The 20,935-nt window shown below is 31.8% G+C and overlaps 2 protein-coding genes and 1 non-coding gene across 3 annotated transcripts; all 3 read right to left on the bottom strand.

The window, feature by feature from the left end:
* Positions 1–7,477: 7,477 nt before the first annotated feature.
* Positions 7,478–8,892, bottom strand: LOC139870580 (uncharacterized). The gene is made up of 3 exons (XM_071858362.1): positions 8,444–8,892; positions 8,347–8,361; positions 7,478–7,532 (listed from the first exon to the last, which is right to left on the bottom strand). Exons 1-3 carry the CDS (start codon positions 8,890–8,892, stop codon positions 7,478–7,480), a joined length of 519 nt encoding a protein of 172 aa, XP_071714463.1.
* A 4,977-nt stretch (positions 8,893–13,869) lies between these two features.
* On the bottom strand, positions 13,870–16,716 carry LOC139872690 (proteasome subunit beta type-5-B-like). The gene is made up of 8 exons (XM_071860619.1): positions 16,666–16,716; positions 16,232–16,360; positions 16,010–16,139; positions 15,461–15,567; positions 15,233–15,367; positions 15,024–15,127; positions 14,550–14,650; positions 13,870–14,159 (listed from the first exon to the last, which is right to left on the bottom strand). The coding sequence occupies exons 2-8, from the start codon at positions 16,349–16,351 to the stop codon at positions 14,032–14,034; spliced, it is 825 nt and encodes a 274-aa protein (XP_071716720.1). The 5' UTR covers positions 16,352–16,360; positions 16,666–16,716; the 3' UTR covers positions 13,870–14,031.
* Positions 16,717–20,541: 3,825 nt separating this feature from the next.
* TRNAL-UAA (transfer RNA leucine (anticodon UAA)) lies at positions 20,542–20,624 on the bottom strand. The gene has a single exon. It is a non-coding gene; the product is annotated as a tRNA-Leu (tRNA).
* Between the last annotated feature and the right edge of the window lie 311 nt (positions 20,625–20,935).

Raw genomic sequence — 20,935 nt, 5'->3', positions numbered from 1 at the left:
TTGAGGCGTGTTTTGTTGAAACTTGAGTTGTTGGTGGTATTGGTATTGATTTTGGTGATACTGTTGGTGCCGGTGATGTTGCTGAAGCTGATACATTTTGTACCATATTTTCCAAGGCTACAACTTGGGCGTGAAGCTCGTTGACTTCTTCCATTACTCCAGGATGATTGTCGGTCAGAACGAGCGAATGAATAAGGTTTAGAATTTTAGATAGAATATAATCGTGGAGAGATACTCTGGAAATTAGAGAAAATCATGAACAGGTTCGCGGGTAAGTGCTTCAGGTTCTTCGCTAAGAGGTGAATTTGGTTGATGGAAAGGATCGCCTTCTTCTCGTCTCCCTTGATTAAGTCGACTACGAACCTATCCCTATTTCGTCCAAAATAGGTGATGGCTAATTGGTTGATCAATTCCGGTTACGCTGCTTTCAGAGCTTAGGTGAATATCCTTGTCAGAATAGCGGTCGAAACGACTATCGGAATAGCTTATCAGAATCCGAAGGACTCGAACTGGTTGAGGGATTCATCTCGTACGATCAGATGAAGTATTTTCGATAAGAAATAGATTATAGGATGTAGATTAGTACCCTGAAATACATAATTTACATATGCATATATAATACTAAAATCCCATAAGTTAAGGAGGAATCTACGGAATACGACAGGCAAAGTTTACAGTAACAGGTACGCTAAGATATGGATTAGCAGATACGCTAAGATATTAATTTATCTATACACTATTCATGCAATCAATGCAGTAAGATGTGTCTAGACTAAGAATGATAAGCAGGTAATTTTCGACACGAAATGATAAGCAAAACTTTTGACATGCAGACACGGTCGAAGTCCAGACCTACTAATGCATCTAAACAACTATCAGTTAGACACACTAATGCAAGACCTAGTTCGCTAAGACCACCGCTCTGATACCAACTGAAAGGACCCGTCCTAATCCATCTGGACGAATTCATTACATTTGGTTACATCGTGAGGTACTTGACCTCTATATGATACAGTTTACAAACATTGCATTCGTTTTTAAAAGACAAACTTTCTTTACAACGAAAGTTGACGGCATGCATACCATTTTATAATATATTCAACTATAATTGATTTAATAATAATCTTGATAAATTCAACAACTCGAATGCAAGTCTTTCGAAATATGCCATGAATGACTCCAAGTAATATCTCTAAAATGAGCAAATGCACAGCGGAAGATTTCTTTAATACCTGAGAATAAACATGCTTTCAAGTGTCAACTAAAAGATTGGTGAGTTCATTAGTTTATCATAAACGATCATTTTCATCATTTTCATAGACCACAAGATTTTCATTTCCATTTCTCATAAATATACGTCCCATGCATAGAGACAAAAATAATCATTCATATGGATTGAACACCTGGTAACCGACCTTAACAAGATGCATATAGAATATCTCCTATCATTCCGGGAAATCCTTCGGACATGATAAAAACAACATCGAAGTACTAAAGCATCCGCTACAACGGATGGGGTTTGTTAGGCCCAATAGATCTATCTTTAGGATTCGCGTCAATTAGTAGATCGGTTTACTAATTCTTAGGTTACCAAGAAAAAAGGGCATATTCAGCTTCGATCATTCACCCATATAATGTAGTTTCAATTACTTGTGTCTATTTCGTAAAACATTTATAAAAATTTGCGCATGTATTCTCAGCCCAAAAATATAAAGGGTAAAAAAGGCAAATGAAACTCACCATACTGTATTTTGTAGTAAAAATACATATGACGACATTGAACAAGTATAGGGTTGGTCACGGATTCACGAACCTATATCATTTATATTTATATATATATTAAAACATATACTTGTAATCGAACACTTATATATATTATTGGTGATATAATCTTTATATTAATAACTTATTTATCTCATTAAATATATTCATTTTATATATAATCATATTAATATAGATAAGTTATGTATTTTAAATATATTTTTATATAATTGTAAATATACTAGATTAAGGATAACAATAAATATGATAGTATTACTGATAATGACAAAGTTAAAAATAATAACTTTAATAGAAATGTTAAATTTTAATAAAAATGATAATTTTATTAATTTTAGTTATAATGGTGAAAATAATAATAATAATAATAATAATAATAGTATTAATAAAAAAAATGATACTTTACTTAAATATTATAATGATAATAATAATAACAGTGGTAATAATAATAATAATCCAATTTATAAAAAACTTAGTTTTTAATTTTCTCAACTTATAACTGTAATTCCTATAACTTAATTTCTTAGTCAAATTCCTAACTATACATGTATTCATATAATTCATAATTATTTTCCATGATTTTATCATATTAACTTTTATTATAAATTTTGTCATATCAATGTTATTAACATACTCAAATCATAATAATGATAATGATATTAAAATGTTAAATTAATAATAATAATAATAACATTAATAATACTTATAATAATGATAATAATAATAATAATAATAATAATAATAATAATAATAATAATAATAATAATAATAATACGAGAATACTACCTCAAAGTAACAAGTTTCCAAAAAGAAATGCCCCAGTCAGGGCTCGAACCCGAAACCTCCCGCTATCCCAATAACACCACAAACCATTCCGCTGCCTTATTATTTCTGTTTTATATTGCGAAATATATAACTCATATGTTTCTATTTCATTCTTCTTCTTCCTAAAATTAATCTATTCACCTTATCAGAATCGCTATTTCTCATCATCATTACTAACAATACGGTTCTTGCGTCGTACTAATCAGTATTGTCTTCTTCATTATTATTGAAATATCATTCGGTATCATCTCTCATCTCATCATCATGGTACATTACTAATAACGTCCTAACCATACATCAGTCATCACTTTCAATACCGTAGAAAAATATAACGCGTATGGTAATGATGTCAAGCATTTGGGCCCATTTACTTTAGTATTTGTTTAAGTTTTTAGCACTTTCCATTATTGTCTTAACCTCATCTAATCCCACTAACGAATAATTGACAAGTGGGGTAATTAATTGAGATGGTTGATGAAATAAAAAAAAAATTGTTGTAGAACAAAAGTTGTTGGTTTGGTAGTCCTGATTGTAAGTCACGATCCTAATTAATAGGCCTAATACGTTTATCTTTACAGCTCATCTAATCATCATCATCAATCTCCATTATTTCATGTATCATTACTCTATTGTTTCCTAATTCTCATTCTATAATCACGACATCACTATATCATCATCATTATCACTCGTTGGAGAAAGGAAAAAGAAAGGCAGCAGTTCAAGCAACGAAGAGACAGATGTAGCGACAACAGGAATCGAGTGATATCAGATTTGTTTGTAGTTTGTGGTTCGAACAAAGGTTAGCAAAAAGAAATAGTTGGCGGGTTTATGATGGCCCAAGTGAATTTACAATAACTTCATTTGTTTGCTAAATGGATCCACATCAAAACAGCCCAACAATACTTGGCAACACAGCCCAATAGTAGGAACGATCCATAATATCAACTAGAACAAGGTCCACATTTCTTAACTTAGGATTCTTAACTTAGGAAACGAAACAGGAAGCAACATGGGGTTAGGTTTGTGGGGTTTGGTATGAATCATAATTTCTCCTTTTTGTCTCCCACTTGGTCGATAAAAAAATAAAAATAAAATAAGGTATATCTCTATCAATTCTTCTTTGCTAGCTAGGATATTATATTATATTAATTATTCAATATCGTAATTGTTACTTTGTGGTTATGGGTGGGTTTACGAACCAAAACAGAAGTAACAGACCTAGTAGCAGCTACAGTGGTATGCATTTGTGGTTTATGGCAATGGTTTGTAGATGGATGATGGTTGTTCATGCTAGATACATAAACTGCACAGGTGCAACAACCTTGTTTGAAGAAAAAGGAACAACAAATGGGTGTTGTGGAGGAGGGTGCTTTGGTTAAAAAAAATTAATAGTTCAAACAAGTTTTGTGGTGATGGTGATTTTGATTGTTGAAGATGGTGGTCTTGTTTGATTATAAATGGAAATGAAAGGTGGCAGTTGAAGGTGGTTTATGGTTGTACTTGAACGCAAATAGAATAGCAATGGGGAACAAACCGTAATATGCAAGCAGTGTACTGGGTTTGTTGTGATCCTCGGTTAGAAAATAGAAGGAAAATCGAATATCAATTTTGAAAGTGGTTTATTCGAACCAAATAAGAAACAAGAGCAAGTAGCGGTTTTGGTTTTTGGAGTGAGTAATTGTACGGGTTAGTAATAATAAGTAAACAAAAAGGGTTTAATGATCTTTGATGAAAATGATGATCCTCAACTAAACTAGGGAGCCGAATGTTGATGATGATCTTCCTCTCTACATTCCATACATATATATATATATATAAATATCTTTATGTAATATATATATAATATAATATAATATAATAATAATTAGAATAAAATATAATAATAAAAAGTTTCGATTATGTGTTGGATTAAACAAAAAGGAAACAGTGAAGTCAAGATCAACAAGTTGTTGTATGATTGAAGTTGTATGATTGGAATTGTAGTTTCACGGGTGTAAATATTAATAATAATATAATAATAATAATAGTAATATATCATAAATCTTTTAAGGTGAAAAGGGACGTGCAAGTAACATATAACATATTTGTGGAATAGTTAGCAGCCGGCTTCTTGTCATATTATTAATTTAAGGAGTGTTATATTGTGGTCCATTGTTAATTAGTGGCGGATAAATGTTTTCAGAAGAAACCCAAAATTTTAGATTAATTATAAATATTTATTTCGGTCATTATGGTATAAAATTCAATCATTAATCTAATAAATAAAAATTACATCAACTGTCCCTCTCATTTATGGGTAAAATATAAAAAATGTTAAAATTAAATAATTAGATCCTAAATATACTTTTAATAAGCCTATAACTTATATAACTCATTTCCGTAACACCGTTTATTTTAAAATTACATAAGTTTGAATTTAACTTGGTTAATATCAATCGAAACATCAAACGAGTATTACAATCATTTAATATTTATTTTAATATACTTTATTTATATATAGAGATATATTTTAAATAATAATAATTATAATATCCTATTTTTATTTTATTAATTTTTAATAACAACAACTTATAATACTTCAAATTATATTTCAAATTATTATTTATATATACATACACACATATCTATTTATACTTAATTGTTCGTGAATCGTCGTGAACAGTCGAATGTCAATTGAATATATGAACATCGTTTCAAAATTTTTCTAGACTCAACATTACATACTTTGCTTATCGTATTGAAATCATATAAAGATTAAGTTTAAATTTAGTCGGAAATTCCCTGGTCGTCACAAAGTATAGATGGATTTTTATGCGAAAATGAAATGAGAAAAATGAGGTTACAAGGTATAAAGCTAGACTTGTAACTCAAGATTTTTCTCAAAGACCGGGAATTGATTATGATGAAACTTATTCCCCTGTTATGGATGCATTTACTTTTAGATACTTAATCAGCCTGTCAGTTTCTAAAAATCTAGAAATACATCTCAAGGATGTTATTACTGTTGATCTTTATGGATCACTTGATAGTGATATATATATATGAGGATACCTGAAGGATTTAAGGTATCAGAAGCATCAAATGCAAAACACAAAGAAATGTACTCAATTAAATTACAAAGGTCTTTATATGGGTTGAAACAATCGGATCGCATATGGTATACCCGATTAAGTGATTACTTGATAAGAAAAGGGGACAAATAATCTTATTTGCACATGTGTCCTTATTAAGAAAACAATGTCCGGATATGTGATTGTAAGTTTTTATGTCAATCATCATAACATCATATGAACAAATAAAGAGATCAGTATTGCCTTGGATTGTAAATTGAGCATATGCCTAATGGTTTACTTGTACATCAAACAACTTATACCGAAAAGATTTTAAAACATTTTTAAAGACAAAACCATTGGTTGTTAGATCACTCAATATTGACACTGATCCATTTTATCACTGTGAAGATCATGAAGATCATTGGAGCTCTTATGTATCTTACAAATTATACAAGACCTGACATTTTTTTTGCAGTTAATTTGTTAACAAAGTTCAGCTCAGCTCCTACCAAAAGACACTTGAATGGGATCAAACACATATTTCGATACCTTCGAGGAACTACTGATTTAGGATTATTTTATTCTAACGAATCAAAACAAGATTTGGTTGGTTATGCATATGCAGGTTATTTATCTGATCCACATAAAGCTAAATCTCAAACTGGATATATATTCCTAAATGGAGATACTGCAATATCATGGCGTTCTCAAAAATAAACACTTGTTGCAACATCATCAAATCATGTCGAAGTGATTGCATTACATGAAGCTACTCGGGAATATTTTTGGTTGAGATCAATGACACAACTCATTACTGATTCTTGTGGACTAGAATGTGATAAAAGTCCAACAACTATCTATGAAGATAATGCAGCTTGCATAGCACAGATGAAGGAAGGATATATCAAAAGTGATCGAATAAAACATATACCTCCTAGATTCTTCTCATACACTCAAGACCTCATTAAGGACAACCAGATTGAAATGAGATATGTTCAATCCATCAAAAACTCTGCTGATCTTTTCACCAAAGCACTTTCAACTGCTATTTTCAGAACGCATGTTCACAATATTGGCATAAGGCAAGTTCAAAAGATGTAACAGCTCAGCAATGTCTACTTGAGGGGGAGTCAACTATATGCTGCACTCTTTTTCCCTTAGCTAAAGTTTTTATCCCACTGCGTTTTTCTTTGGCCAAGGTTTTTAACGAGGCAGTAACTTATAGTTGATCTCCAACAAAACAAAATTGGTATCCAAGGGGGAGTGTTATAATATTAGGCTTTAATGGATAGTCAATTTTGTACAAATCATAGTCAATATTGGATACCTATTGTATAGTATTTTTTGTACTATAAATACCCATGTATGCAAGCTAAAAAACTTGCACCCTCCATTATACTTACAAAAATCATTTCTCTCATTTCTCTCATTAGTATTCTACTCCTTCATTACTAGAATTTTGTAGTAAGTTTAGGCTACCAATGTTGTTATAAACAACTAAATTACAACAAAATTTATATTTTTTAAACCTCTATAATATCAAACTTCTAGTAATTATACAAAAGGCTGGAGGGGCTCTCACCCTGCCATGCCTCCTTTGAAGGCTCGCCTATGGGGGAGGATCATGCCAAGCGAGTAACCATCTAAAAAACTATCTATATGTGAGTTTCCCCTAATAACCTGAAAAACTTTAATACTACGTACAAAGCTAGACAATGCGAAAACGTAAACTACACGATAAAAAATAGGAACCGGCCCAACTAAAACACGAGACAAACCCGACCTATCATACTCTAGGTCCCGGCATTTTATACTCACCATTAACCGTCATCTCTTCCAACATGAGAACCCATAAACAAGTTTTGAATTGCGTCCCTATAATCCAAGTCATCAATTTAATCTTTAAGCTTATAAATACAATTGGATTCTACCTTACGTTTTGCCAATAGTTCTTTCTTTTTCTTCTTCTCCTTCTTCAAACAATCTAATCTTACCGTAAACGTTATGTTATCATCAATTGGTTCGGAAATACCATTTGAAATGACATCAAAACTTGTTTATGGGTTCTCCTGTTGGAAGAGACAAAACCCGTAAACTTTTTAGTTGTATATTCAGAATTTAAGGTTATTAAAAGTATCAATATTTATATGATATCACTATATAGTTCTTTGGTTCATCGTCGGACAATGATTAGATCCTTTCGGTTCTTTAAGTCTGTACGTCATAATTTGCTTGCATTGCTAGTTTTAGTCCAATGTGTTGGTGGTTAGATTTAATTTGATTAGTTTGTTTGATTATTTTCTCGTATGTTGCGGATGTTTACTAAAGTTAGTTTGTTGTTAAATGATGTATCTATTTGGACTTATTGATCTTCAAATTTATATATTTAAATTAATGTTTTTCGTTGAAAATAAAATAAAATGATATCACTATATTTTTTTAATTGCTTGCACATAATATTAATATTATTTAATATTAGGATATCACTACTTTATTGATCTCTGATGCCCTTAATATTATGATATTAGTACTTTATTGTTTAATATTATGATTGTTTAACTCTTTATGACATTGTTGTTGAACAATAGACTTTTGAATCCCCTATTAGTAGTTTTTTTTCCCTGGTAAAAGGTTTCTCCAACAAATATTATTAAAAAATAATAAAAAAAATGATTACATCAAAGCGCACCTGCTACTAGCATACCTAACAGCCCATAAAACAACGAACTAGCTAACAATAAACAAGAAAGCTAGACAACAAACCAATTAACACCAATTATACTAACTGCCAATCGGCTTTGAGCTGATTTACGAAAGAAGATGGCTTGAACCGAATCGACATCAACTTTAACCGAACAATCGAACGAATCATCTCATACAACTGAGGCTCTATTTTAGGCGAACCCTTGAATACCCGAGTGTTCCTTTCCTGCCAGATGTGATACACCGTAGCTGAATAGCATAGCTTCGTCACCACCACTCTCGCCGAAATTCGACCTGCTACAGGAGTAAGTAAGTCTCTACATCTCTTCCATTCGTTACTAACCAGGGACAAATGAGTATTCCTCAAAACCTTGTTCCATACATTAGTTGAGTAAGCACACTCAAAAAATAGATGTGCATGGGAGTCCATGCAATCATTACACAATAGACATTTCAACGCCGGATTAGCCCGCATATCCCATGGCTTTAACTTATCTTGCGTTTTAAGTCTCTCGCCCATTAGCAACCACATTATAAAACGCATATTTCGGTATACAATGAGAGAACCAAACCACCCTAAACCATGGAACAACCGGTGCCCGTGGTCGAATAGACTCCCACACATGCAAAACTGTACATTGAAGAAGTTTCCCATCATAACCCCTATTAGTAGTTATTTGAAATGTCTTGTTCATAATAATTATAAACGTTTCATATTAATTGATTTCGTTGCGAGGTTTTGACCTCTATATGAGACGTTTTTCAAAGACTGCATTCGATTTTTTAAACAAACCATAACCTTTATATTTGCTATAAAGGTTTAAAATATTACGAAGATTATCAAATAATGATAATCTAAAATGTAGCGTTTTCACACGACCATTACATAATAGTTTACAATAATATTACACAACAACTTAAGTCTTCGAATGCAGTTTTTAAACAATATTGTACAAGCATGCAGACTCCAATCCTGTCTTTTTTAGTATGCAACAGCGGAAGCTCTTAATAATCACCTGAGAATAAACATGCTTTAAACGTCAACAAAAATGTTGGTGAGTTATAGGTTTAACCTATATATTTATCAATCGTAATAATAGACCACAAGATTTCCTTTTCATTTCTCATAAATATACATCTCATATCAGGTATTTCGCAAACTGCATAGAGATAAAAATCATTCATATGGTGAACACCCGGTAACCGACCTTAACAAGATGCATATAGAATATCCCCATCATTCCGGGACAACTTCGGACATGATAAATTCGAAGTACTAAAGCATCTGCGACATGGATGGGGCTTGTTGGGCCCGATAGATCTATCTTTAGGATTCGCATCAATTAGGGTGTCTGTTTCCTAATTCTTAGATTACCAGACTAAAAGGGGCATATTCGGTTTAATAATTCAACCATAGAATGTAGTTTCACGTACTTGTGTCTATTTTGTAAAACATTTAAAAAATTTTTGCATGTATTCTCATCCAAAAAATATTAGATTTTAAAAGTGGGACTATAACTCACTTTCACAGATTATTACTTCGTCGGAAAATAACACTTGGCCACTGGTTGATTCACGAACCTATAACAAATATATACATATATATCAAAGTATGATCGAAATATATTCACAATATGTTTTATTATGTTTTAATGATTTAAGTTTATTAAGTTAACAGTCCAACGTTCGTAGTTCACAATTAGTTGTCCACAGTTAGTAGTACAAAAATAAATCAATATATATTATCTCGAATCAATCCACGACCCAATGTATACAAGTCTCAGACTCGATCACAACTCAAAGTATATATATTATTTTGGAATCAACCTCAACCATGTATAGCTAACTCGAACATTACCGCATATAGAGTGTCTATGGTTGTTCCAAATAATATATATAGATGACGTCGATATGATATGTCAAAACATAGTATACGTGTCTATGGTCTATCAAGATTACATAATATATGTTAGAATACATGTATAATACAATATAAGTTAGTTAGGATATGGTTAGTATAGATTTTTGTCAATTCATCCCGTAGTCAAATTAACCATTTTTAACCAATTTTGTTTTACCCATAACTTCTTCGTTTTAAATCCGTTTTGAGTGAATCAACTTGCTATGGTTTCATATTGAACTGTATTTTATGAAATAAACAGAAAAAGTATAGGTTTATGGTCGAAAATACAGGTTACAAGTCATTTTTGTAGAGGTAGTCATTTCAGTCGAAAAAATGACGTCCTGATGACCATTTTGAAAAACATATTTCCACTTTGAGTTTAACCATGATTTTTGGATATAGTTTCATGTTCATAAGAAAAATAATTTTTCCAGAAGAACAACTTTTAAAACAAAATTTATCATAGTTTTTAATTATCTAACCCAAAACAGCCCCCGGTTTCACTACGACGGCGTATGTCCGGTTTTACGGTGTTCTTCGTGTTTCCAGGTTTTAAATCATTAAGTTAGCATATCATATAGATATAGAACATGTGTTTAGTTGATTTTAAAAGTTAAGTTAGAAGGATTAACTTTGTTTGCGAACAAGTTTAGAATTAACTAAACTATGTTCTAGTGATTACAAGTTTAAATCTTCGAATAAGATAGTTATATATATATGAATCGAATGATGTTATGAACATCATTACTACCTCAAGTATAGTAGGTAAACCTACTGGAAATAACAAGAAATGATCTAGAGCTTCAAAGGATCTTGGATGGCTTGGAAGTTCTTGAAGTAGAATCATGACACAAAAACAAGTTAAAGTAAGATTTTCTACTCGAATTAAGATAGTTATAGTTATAGAAATTGAATCAAAGTTTGAATATGAGTATTACCTTGAATTAGAATGATAACCTACTGTAAGTAACAAAGGTTTCTTGATCTTAGATGATTACTTGGAATGGATCAGAAAGCTTGGAAGTATACTTGCAAACTTGAAAGTATTCTTGATTTTATAAAACTAGAACTTATAGAATTTATGAAGAACACTTAGAACTTGAAGATAGAACTTGAGAGAGTTCAATTAGATGAAAAAAATTGAAGAATGAAGGTGTTTGTATGTGTTTTAGGTCGTGATATATGGATTAGATATAAAGGATATGTAAGTTTGTTTTCTTTTAAATAAGTCATGAATGATTAATAATATTTTTGTAATCTTGCTAAATAATTCATACTAGATTACAAAGAATGGTTCCCACATGTTTGATGACTCATTAAGGGCTGCTAAGAGCTGATCATTGAAGTGTATATACCAATAATATGTACATGTAGGAGCTGTGTATTGTACGAGTACGAATACGGGTGCATACGAGTAGAAATGTTGATGAAAATGAATGAGAATGTAATTGTAAGCATTTTTGTTAAGTAGAAGTACTTTGATATGTGTCATGAAGTCTTTCAAAAGTGTAACAATACATCTTAATAAATTACATGTATATACATTTTAACTGAGTCGTTAAGTCATCGTTAGTCGTTACATGTACATGTTGTTTCGGAACCTATAAGTTAACGATTTCGTTAAATGTAATTAATCCCATTGTTATTATATCTAATGAGATGTTAAATTATTACATTATTATGATAACATGATGTACTAATATATCTTAATATGATATATAAATATTAAGACGTTATTACAACGATAATCGTTACGTATAGATATCGTTTTGAATTTCTTAGGTTAGTAGTCTTGTTGTATGTATAAGGTTCATTATTAATATACATAATAAGATACTTACTTATCATTTCATCATGTTAAACATATATATATATATGTTCATATATATAATATCATGTCATATACAAGTTATAACGTTCGTGAATCATCGGACAAACTGGGTGGTCAAATGTTAACACAAAATCCGTTTTAATTAATCAAGTCTTAACAAGTTTGATTGCTTAACATGTTGGAAACATTTAATCATGTAAATATCAATTTCATTTAATATATATAAACATGGAAAAGTTCGGGTCACTACATTATTTATTAAAAAGTACACTTAAAAAACCTTATGTGGTACTTCTCCCGACGTTTTAAAATAACATCCCGCTTCCTTCACTTTCTCTGCCGGTCACCGGCTCCTCGTCGGTGGTCGGACTAATCTTCGATTTTTCGCTCCCTTTTTACTTTCTTTCATTCTCTTTTCTTGTTTCCCTTCCGATCTGGAGTTTTCAGACGAGATTCTTCATTTATCGGCTTCTAGTGCTGCAACTTAGATGACGGATCGCAGTGGTTCGCCAACGATTTTCATTTTGTTCACATTATACGCATTTTTTATGGTTCATCGGACTTCACACTAATTTCGCTGCCATATTTATTTTACGTGTTTAAGCTCATATCCGAGTTGGCACATGTTCTGAAGCTACAGTCTTCATTTTTGTTGGTTGTATACTAAGTGGAAATTGGAGTAGCGAGTGTTTGGGATTCATAATTTCTGAGCCGTTTAGACCCGGACTTGATTAAACCCAAACCCGTTTCGACCCGATCAAATTTCCAGGTATAGTATTTATAGATCGAAATATCTAAATTTTATTAATTAACAAACGACCGATAATATTAGCGTTTGAAAACAGTCAAAACCCACCAACTAATCATAATCACAGCTCGCCACATGGCATTTAACGCATATTTTTTTCCCGATCAGAATAGTGACTAACGCCCCATTAACAACATTAGTGGGCGTTAAAATTGCCACATGTCGTCGAATTTAGAAAGTAACGTTGCCCTGTGTGTCATCTTAAATGCCAAGTTTTTACCATTACGCTATCACCCTTGTGGTTACCTTTACAAATTTGATGTTTTTAGAAGACATCCTTTTTCTAGTTCATTTCTTATATAGGTCTTCAAAGCACAAATGATAAGTATAAAGTATTCAAGTAATACAAAGAAAAAATATACTACATATATTATGAACATGTGTAATTCACTTTCATTTAATTATCACACGGCCATCAAAAGGTCTAAAATCATTAGACGATTACGATGAAACACAGCTTTCACATGCGTTCCATTTTTAGGACTGCGAATTTAGATTTTATGCACTAACAAACAAACGTTACGCCTTTTGTATTACGTAAAATACTTTTGAACATTCGGTCTTATTGTGTCCTTACTCCTGAGTAATATCAACTGTAACATTCTACAAGGACTGCCAAATAAATTTTGATATTCACCACAGCCATGGGTCATAACAAATGATCAGATTAAGAGACAACAACTTGACCTATTTGAAAAGGAGTCTTGGATATTTTATTAACCATTGGTCATCCAAAATTACCTAAATCCTACAATTTTTGCAATCGTATTTGACAAGATGCTCTCTTAAAAAACAGGTATGAACATTTGTCAAAAAGGGTTTCAAGCTGAGACCCGACCCATCATAACTAGTAGAGCTACCCTTATTGACCCTACCCATTTTTTGACCATTTATCGGACAGTTGGGTCTTAATAAATTTTGACCCTACCAACAAGGGTTTTTTCAGCCAATCAGCATACCATCATCATATTTCAAATTCTAAAAAAGCATCATATTTCAGGTGAAGAACAAGAGTATCAAATTCTAGGAACATGAGAAAGACACATATTGTCACTTGAACATGTAGTATCTTAACAAAAGTACATTCTGCTCGATTTGGTTTTAACAAATTTCCTGCATCCCATTCCACTCAGGCAGATACAGCTTCAGTCATTTCCTGTTCAACAATGGCTGGTTCAACAGGATAGTATGCATAGTGAAGTTCACCAACATCATCACCTGATAGTTTTGTCCATCCAGTTGGTCCCACATGGTAAACTGAAACAGAAATATTGATAGTTATCAAATCAAGGATTCTTCATATGAAAGAGGCAGGGTTGGCATCATTTAACTGGTTATGCATTTCTCATATACAGCTGATAATATAATTTTACATCAGGTAAATCAGTAGTTTATCAGGTAAATCAGTAATACATTTTGGCCAACTTTCAACCCATTTGATATTTTCATTTAGTTGAACCTACTGTTTTACTCGTTTGATCTCTTAGAGATAAAGCACAACCCGAAGGTTCATCCATATGTAAATTGGTCAAAATTTCCTATTCAGCATCTAATGAGAGAGAAAATATACAGAATATAATGATAATTCACATGCACAGAGAGAGAGAGAGAGAGAGAGAGAGAGAGAGAGAGAGAGAGAGAGAGTACCGCTAGCAACACCGCCACTAGCCCCATCACGGAATGTAGCATGATAGATGGCTCTCCTGGCCAATTCAGCGGCCTCATCAATTGTCATATCATATTTGTACCTATTAAATTGAAAAATCAAGACAAAATCAAACTTCAAAATGAATCATCAAGTACAGAAAAAACAATAACTTAAAGTCTCTATAGACATGTCATGGGCAGGTTAAGTAATAGGCTGAAGCAAGCCATAGATTATTTTCTTTGTTTGAATTTTTATAAATCTTTTGATGCCTTAAATGTGATTAAAAAAACTAGTATACTATACCAATCAAATAATCTTTCTTTTTAATAAAGCAATATGAAAGATTGCAAGAATTTACAATATTATGTTGTAATTTATTCAAAGCATACATGGTGAAGCTAGCATATTAAAAGCTGAATCTTTAAAAGATGTCACATGTTCATAATGAGGTGGAATAAAAAGAGGGTGCTCACCCGCTATCTAATACACCATACGCATATGGTGAACCAGACCCAACTGAGAACTTTTGTCCCTTGAGGCGTCCTCCTTCACTGTCAACATAATATAGACCCGGGCCCTACAAAATGTCAAAAATAGGTATATACTTTAAAACAATATATGCAGACCAAACATCAAGATTCAAGATAAAGGTTCATCAAGTACATTGTCAGACTGTATATACCTTTTCATCCCATCCTGCAATCATTGTCCCAACTGATAATCCCATTCCACGGTAAGAATAAAGAATGTTTGCGAGCAACTTTGAAGCACCAGTCACTGATATCCTTCTTTTGTTTGCCAACTCATGCAGGCGACACTAAAAAGGAAATATGCGTATTAAAAAGCCCTAATGTATATATTTTATATGCATTTAATGGACGAGATTGAAGTAGCAATGTAACAAGTTTACCTTGATGCCCAGATTTCTGTGCCAGAATTGGCAATCAGCGGCTCCTCCAGCCATTGTACCCAGCATATAAGGATTAATTTCGATGATTTTCTTCACAGATTGTGATGCTGAGAACAAATATTATAATAAGAAAGATGCTGAAAACTAAAGAAAAGTTATTTAATAAGTAATATTTTACAGATACTGAAAACAATCCATTAAACTAGATCCATATACTTAAAGATCATAAGCTTTGATCAGCATTACATTTTGTTTATGTCTACATGTATTAAACGGGCTCAATTGCTGAAATAGACAAGAAGACTTATTGACAATTCTGGATTAGTTTTCATGATTTTCTGTTCAAATAAATAGACATATGTTGCACTACAACACAAATTGTAAACACGTATGGAGTTATGAAGCATAAAATTAAAACAGTTCCATAATGCAAAACTATGTCAGATACACATGTTGCTAATGAACAAATTCAAATGCACCCTCAGTGTATTATGATTGAACATTTGAACATAGTTCATTATATTTTCAGTTATAGCAAAAAGTGCATACAGATATAGCCTCCCATGCTAGCTCTCGAATCAGCAGCAACCATCACACCATCCTTAAAAATAAAAGCCAATGTTGTTGTTCCCTTTGCTGGCTTTACCATTTGGATTGAATTCTTTTGGAATCCATCAAACTATAACAAAAATAATATAAAGGTATTTTTTTAGCATTAGAAAAAATAAAAAATAAAAATACTGTGGTGCATAACACAGCTAAAAAACTCACATCTGATGTAACTGGAAGGTCAAAAGAAGGGGCATCTGTGAATCCATCAGACAACAACTCGTTGTTGCCACCGTATAGTGGCGCACTCGATTCTAGTCCACTAAAGTCAAGCTGCTTCATAATTTTAACCTAGAATCACAAATTCATTACACAAGTTTTAAGTTCCATATTTAACCTAATATACTTCACAACATAAACCAAAAAATGGGATCTCATCAACAACATTATCAATTAATATAGGCATATACAAGCTGCTACAGCTACAAATTCCTAGAAGATAGCAATTCATACAGAAGAATACAGACAACAAAATCGTAATCAAACCCTAGAAATTAATGAAAAATGATTCGGATTGAAATACATAAACTGTGTATAATTAATCAAACGATCAGATTAAATGGAAATTAGAATGGATTGTTGACTTAAAATCATACCTTTAGATTCGAGAAGTGTAATAAGATCGTTGGTACCTGATTGATAAAAAAAAGAAGGAAAACTAAATATAATGAAAAATATTTGAAGGGAGTGATTTCTTGAACAGCAATATAACTTTGAGATCCGGGTGGTTTGTTGGATCGGGTTAACCCGATAAATTTGGCAGTTTCACCATTTGGGCCTACGTATGATTTTGGGCTTAGTTCGTTTATTACATGAGTCACCAATGGACTTGCGGAAGTAACGTCCCATGTAGAGTGTGTTTGGCTAGTGGAGCTGGATATTATTTTCTGAAGGTGAAAAATATAAAATTATATAAAATGACACTCTACAAACTTAATAGTTATTTTTTCAAAAAGTGTATTTTATCATAATGAAAATCAAAATTCAAAAGAAATATTTTAATATAGATAACATACGAGTAATTCATTAGTGACGTTGCGTTATCAATTATTTTTTTAACGGCGATATCGACATCGAATGCTCTCATTTGTCACTCACACACGCTTTCATGAGGAAACTCAATTCGACAATGTTGGCAGTACCATCGAAGGTTGGGAAAACCTCCCAGAAACATTTTCAAATCGCATTGATGTTGGCAGTATCATCAAAAGTTGGAAACTCCCTATTTGAGGTGAAAATCTAACCTGTGTTGGCAGTGACGTGCGTTATCAGTTGATAATATATAATTTTTCTTTAGTTTGTTCTTTTTCTTTGCACCCATATTGATGCAGAATCGGATCCACACGGCCTTAAAAATAGGCTTGGGAGCATTGGGCCAATGAGAAGGCTAAAAAGGGACAAGTCTAGCAAGGCAACGAATTTGAATTGAAGATAACAAGAATTAGTTATTTGAATTGAATACTTATTAGTTCTTAGATTGTTTAGCTTTTCTTGGTGATTCGATTAGTGAAACAATTTGTGCTTCAACACGTGTGATCTAGACAATCAAATTAGAAATTTCAAGTGATTGTGTTCTTGGTTTGGGTTGGTTTTCAATTGGTCTTTAGTCAACATAGTGGTGTTTGATTATCTTAAGTGATTTTGATAATTAAAGGATTTTAAGTAATTTTAATCCAAAATCGAGCATTAATGATTTCACTCAAAACATAGTTTGATCTTTGAAATGAGTCTATGTGAGTTAATGAACTTTATTTGATTGAGGTTTTATGAAAGTTGACGAATGAAAATGAAACTATATGTTTGAACATTGTTGTGTAATGAATGAATTGGGTAAACCATGGCAAAAGGTGGATACGTTTCTCTCTTATTTGTTAATATCTCTTAGGTTAATATTAACTTAATCAACACTTTATCAAAACCCCCCAATCAACTTAGGATAATTATTAGTGTTTTGAGACTTATGTAAACTGCTCCCTGTGAAACAATGCTTGCTTGAATATTTGCTAGTTGCTATAATGATCGAATCATTGTTGCCCGGCGTTTGTGTTGATTAGTTAGGTTATTTGATCAGTGTTTCTATTATTATAAGTTGAACACTAAACGTCACATCAAACTGTTATTATTGTTGATGTTCAAAACAGTTGATCGTTATACCAACATGCTTTTAATAATGCTTTTTTATATGGTGACTTAACTGAAGATATGTATATGTCACTACATGAAGGCTATTTTTATAAAATGACAGAAGAGTTTGTAAACTTGTCAAATCTCTTTATGGTTTAAAACAAGTTCCTAGATAATGGAACGAGAAATTTTGTGATGCGTTGTTTGAGTATGGTTTTACTCAAAGTGTTAATGATTATTCTCTATTTGTTAAGAGTACTGAAAACTGTTGCATTTTTTTGTTAGTTTATGTTGATGATATTGTGATAACTGGTAATAGTACTGAACATATAGAAAAGTGTAAACTATTTTTGCAAACAAAGTAAAAAGTTAAAGATTTATATTTTCTGGGCATTGAGTTACTTGATGAAGGTAATAGTCTTTCTATGACACAAAGAAAATATTGTTTGAAAGTTGTTTTTGAGTTTAGATTGCTGGCTAGTAAGCCTGCAAATACTCCTATGAAAACTTGTGTTGTTTTGTCTAATTTTGATAATCACTCTAATATTGATATGCCCTTGAATATCAAAAACTAGTTGGGAAGTTGATTTACATTACTTTGACTAGACCTGATATAGCTTATGCTTTGCATTGTCTTAGTCAATATATGCATGCTCCTTTAAAGTCACATTTGAAGGCTGCATTTAGAGTACTTAGATATCTTAAAAGTTCACCAGGTAAAGGTATGTTTATAAAGAGAAGTGACAATTTTGTATTATCTGCTTTTGTGGATTCAGATTATGCTAAGTGTATATCATAAAGACGGTCGGGAACCGTTTTTTGTGTATTTCTTGGTGATTCATTAGTCTCACGGAAGAGGAAGAAACATTCAATTGTTTTAAGATCTTTAGTTGAGGCTGAGTATAAAGCTCTAGCATCTGTCACTTGTGAAATTATATGGATATTAAAAATTTTAAATGATTTGAAAATATGTACTAAAATTTCTGTAAAAGTTTTTTTGTGATAATTAATCAACTTTACAAATTGCTAAAAATCATGTTTTTTATAAAAAAAAAAAAAAACTAAACATTTTGAAATTGATCTTCATTTTGTAGGTTGGTGTTATTGAAACTATCAATATAGCTTCTAGTGATAATATATTAGATATATTCACTAAGGCTTTATCTAAGGCACAACATGATATGTTGTGTGAAAAGTTGACATTGTTTAATCTTTTCCATGTTTAGATTAATGGGGGATATTTAATTGTATTACTTTCAATCTAAACATTTTTATTGAACTTGCGGGCATAGCTCCACGGTTCCCCCATGTACTTTGTGTCATGGGATAGGGAGAGGTTATGGATTCGATCCTTAGGGATGACATTATTTTCTTTAAACCAATTGAACACCAATAATGGTGGTATACATTGACCCTATAGGGAGGTTTTACCGGATTCGTTCACGGACCTCTACCCGGACCACTGCCCGAATGGATGTGTTCCCGGATACCGTCGATCGGGTTCGGGTTTCCGCCCGAACGTGTGTGTTACGTGCAAATGATGAGGGTCGTTGAAATAAATGATCTACTGATGCCAAAAAATCGCCGTTCAAAAAAAAAATCTAAACATTTTTATTATTTTTTGTATTTATTTTTGGGTTGAGAATGTCGAGAGAAAGTTGTTGTTAGTAGATACCTGGATGTAATTAAGTTATATTATATATTTATTTTTCTTTTTTAATTTATCTTTGAAATCTGTATCTGTTTTTCTCTCTCGAACATTCGTTTTAGGGTTTTCATATTCATCTTGTGATTAACAAGTTCAAATCTGTTGAACTTGTTTGTGAGACTGTTCTGTGTGGTTCTGCTGTATTGGTTCATGATCTTTTGATTGTGAATCTTGGTTTAGTGGTGATTGGAAGGTTTAATCTGTGCGCTTTTACAATATACGAAGACATTCATTTGGATTTTATCATCTTGTTGGTTGTTAAATACTGTAGTAAGTTTTGAAACAATATATTTTTTTTCAAAAGCAATAAAAATTTGTCTGTAATATTGGATTTTGTTATTTAAAGATATATCTAAATATTCTATAACATATTACCATTACTTAAGAAAAATATATGTCAAATAATGCTGGCTATGGGGATGGGGCATAACAATCATTGATGGAAATGGTAAAATGAAATGAAGCTAATATATACGAATACATTTGTTTGGATTTTATCATCCTGTTGGTTGATAATTTAAATGGTAAGTTTTGTAACAATAAAAAGTTGGTTGTCATATTTAATTTCGTTGTTTAAACTTTAAAGATATACATAATAAATTTTCTATACCATTACTTAATAAAAACAAATCTCAAATAATGCTGGCTGTGGGGTTCGAACCCACGCGCACTTATGTGCAGAAGATCTTAAGTCTTCCCCCTTAACCTCTCGGGCAAACCAGCTTGTTGTAATATTGTTCACCTTTTAATTTAATTACTCTACTAGTGTTTTTGTGTTTAAAGTTCTTTTATCCGTTTTTTTTTTTTTTTTTTTTTTTTTTTTTTCTTCCTCAAACAGCGGTTTAAAATATGAAGTCTATCAAACTTGGACCAAAAAGAACTAAAGAAGATTGATTTAGTTTGCATTTATGTTGAAGTTACCCTTACTCAATATCAGTAACTTTTTACAAGAAAATCTGCTAATTTACAATACTAAATTGATGCTTACATTACAACGAACAAGAATTAAAATACATGCTACAACTACATCTTAA

Source organism: Rutidosis leptorrhynchoides, chromosome 10, assembly GCF_046630445.1.
Source record: "Rutidosis leptorrhynchoides isolate AG116_Rl617_1_P2 chromosome 10, CSIRO_AGI_Rlap_v1, whole genome shotgun sequence".
NCBI classification, from domain to species: Eukaryota; Viridiplantae; Streptophyta; class Magnoliopsida; order Asterales; family Asteraceae; genus Rutidosis; species Rutidosis leptorrhynchoides.
Note: the sequence above shows the minus strand (reverse complement) of the source record. Positions and strands in the feature narration are given on the sequence as shown.

Excerpts from the sequence above, each read along its gene's own strand:
- LOC139872690 (XM_071860619.1), bottom strand. The coding sequence starts at position 16,351 with ATGAAGCAGCTTGACTTTAGTGGACTAGAATCGAGTGCGCCACTATAC. Across the intron at positions 15,128-15,232 it reads TTGCAGGATGGGATGAAAAG|GGCCCGGGTCTATATTATGT; the intron begins GTATATACAGTC and ends GACATTTTGTAG. Across the intron at positions 14,651-15,023 it reads TATGGTGTATTAGATAGCGG|GTACAAATATGATATGACAA; the intron begins GTGAGCACCCTC and ends TCAATTTAATAG.
- LOC139870580 (XM_071858362.1), bottom strand. The coding sequence starts at position 8,892 with ATGTGGTTGCTAATGGGCGAGAGACTTAAAACGCAAGATAAGTTAAAG.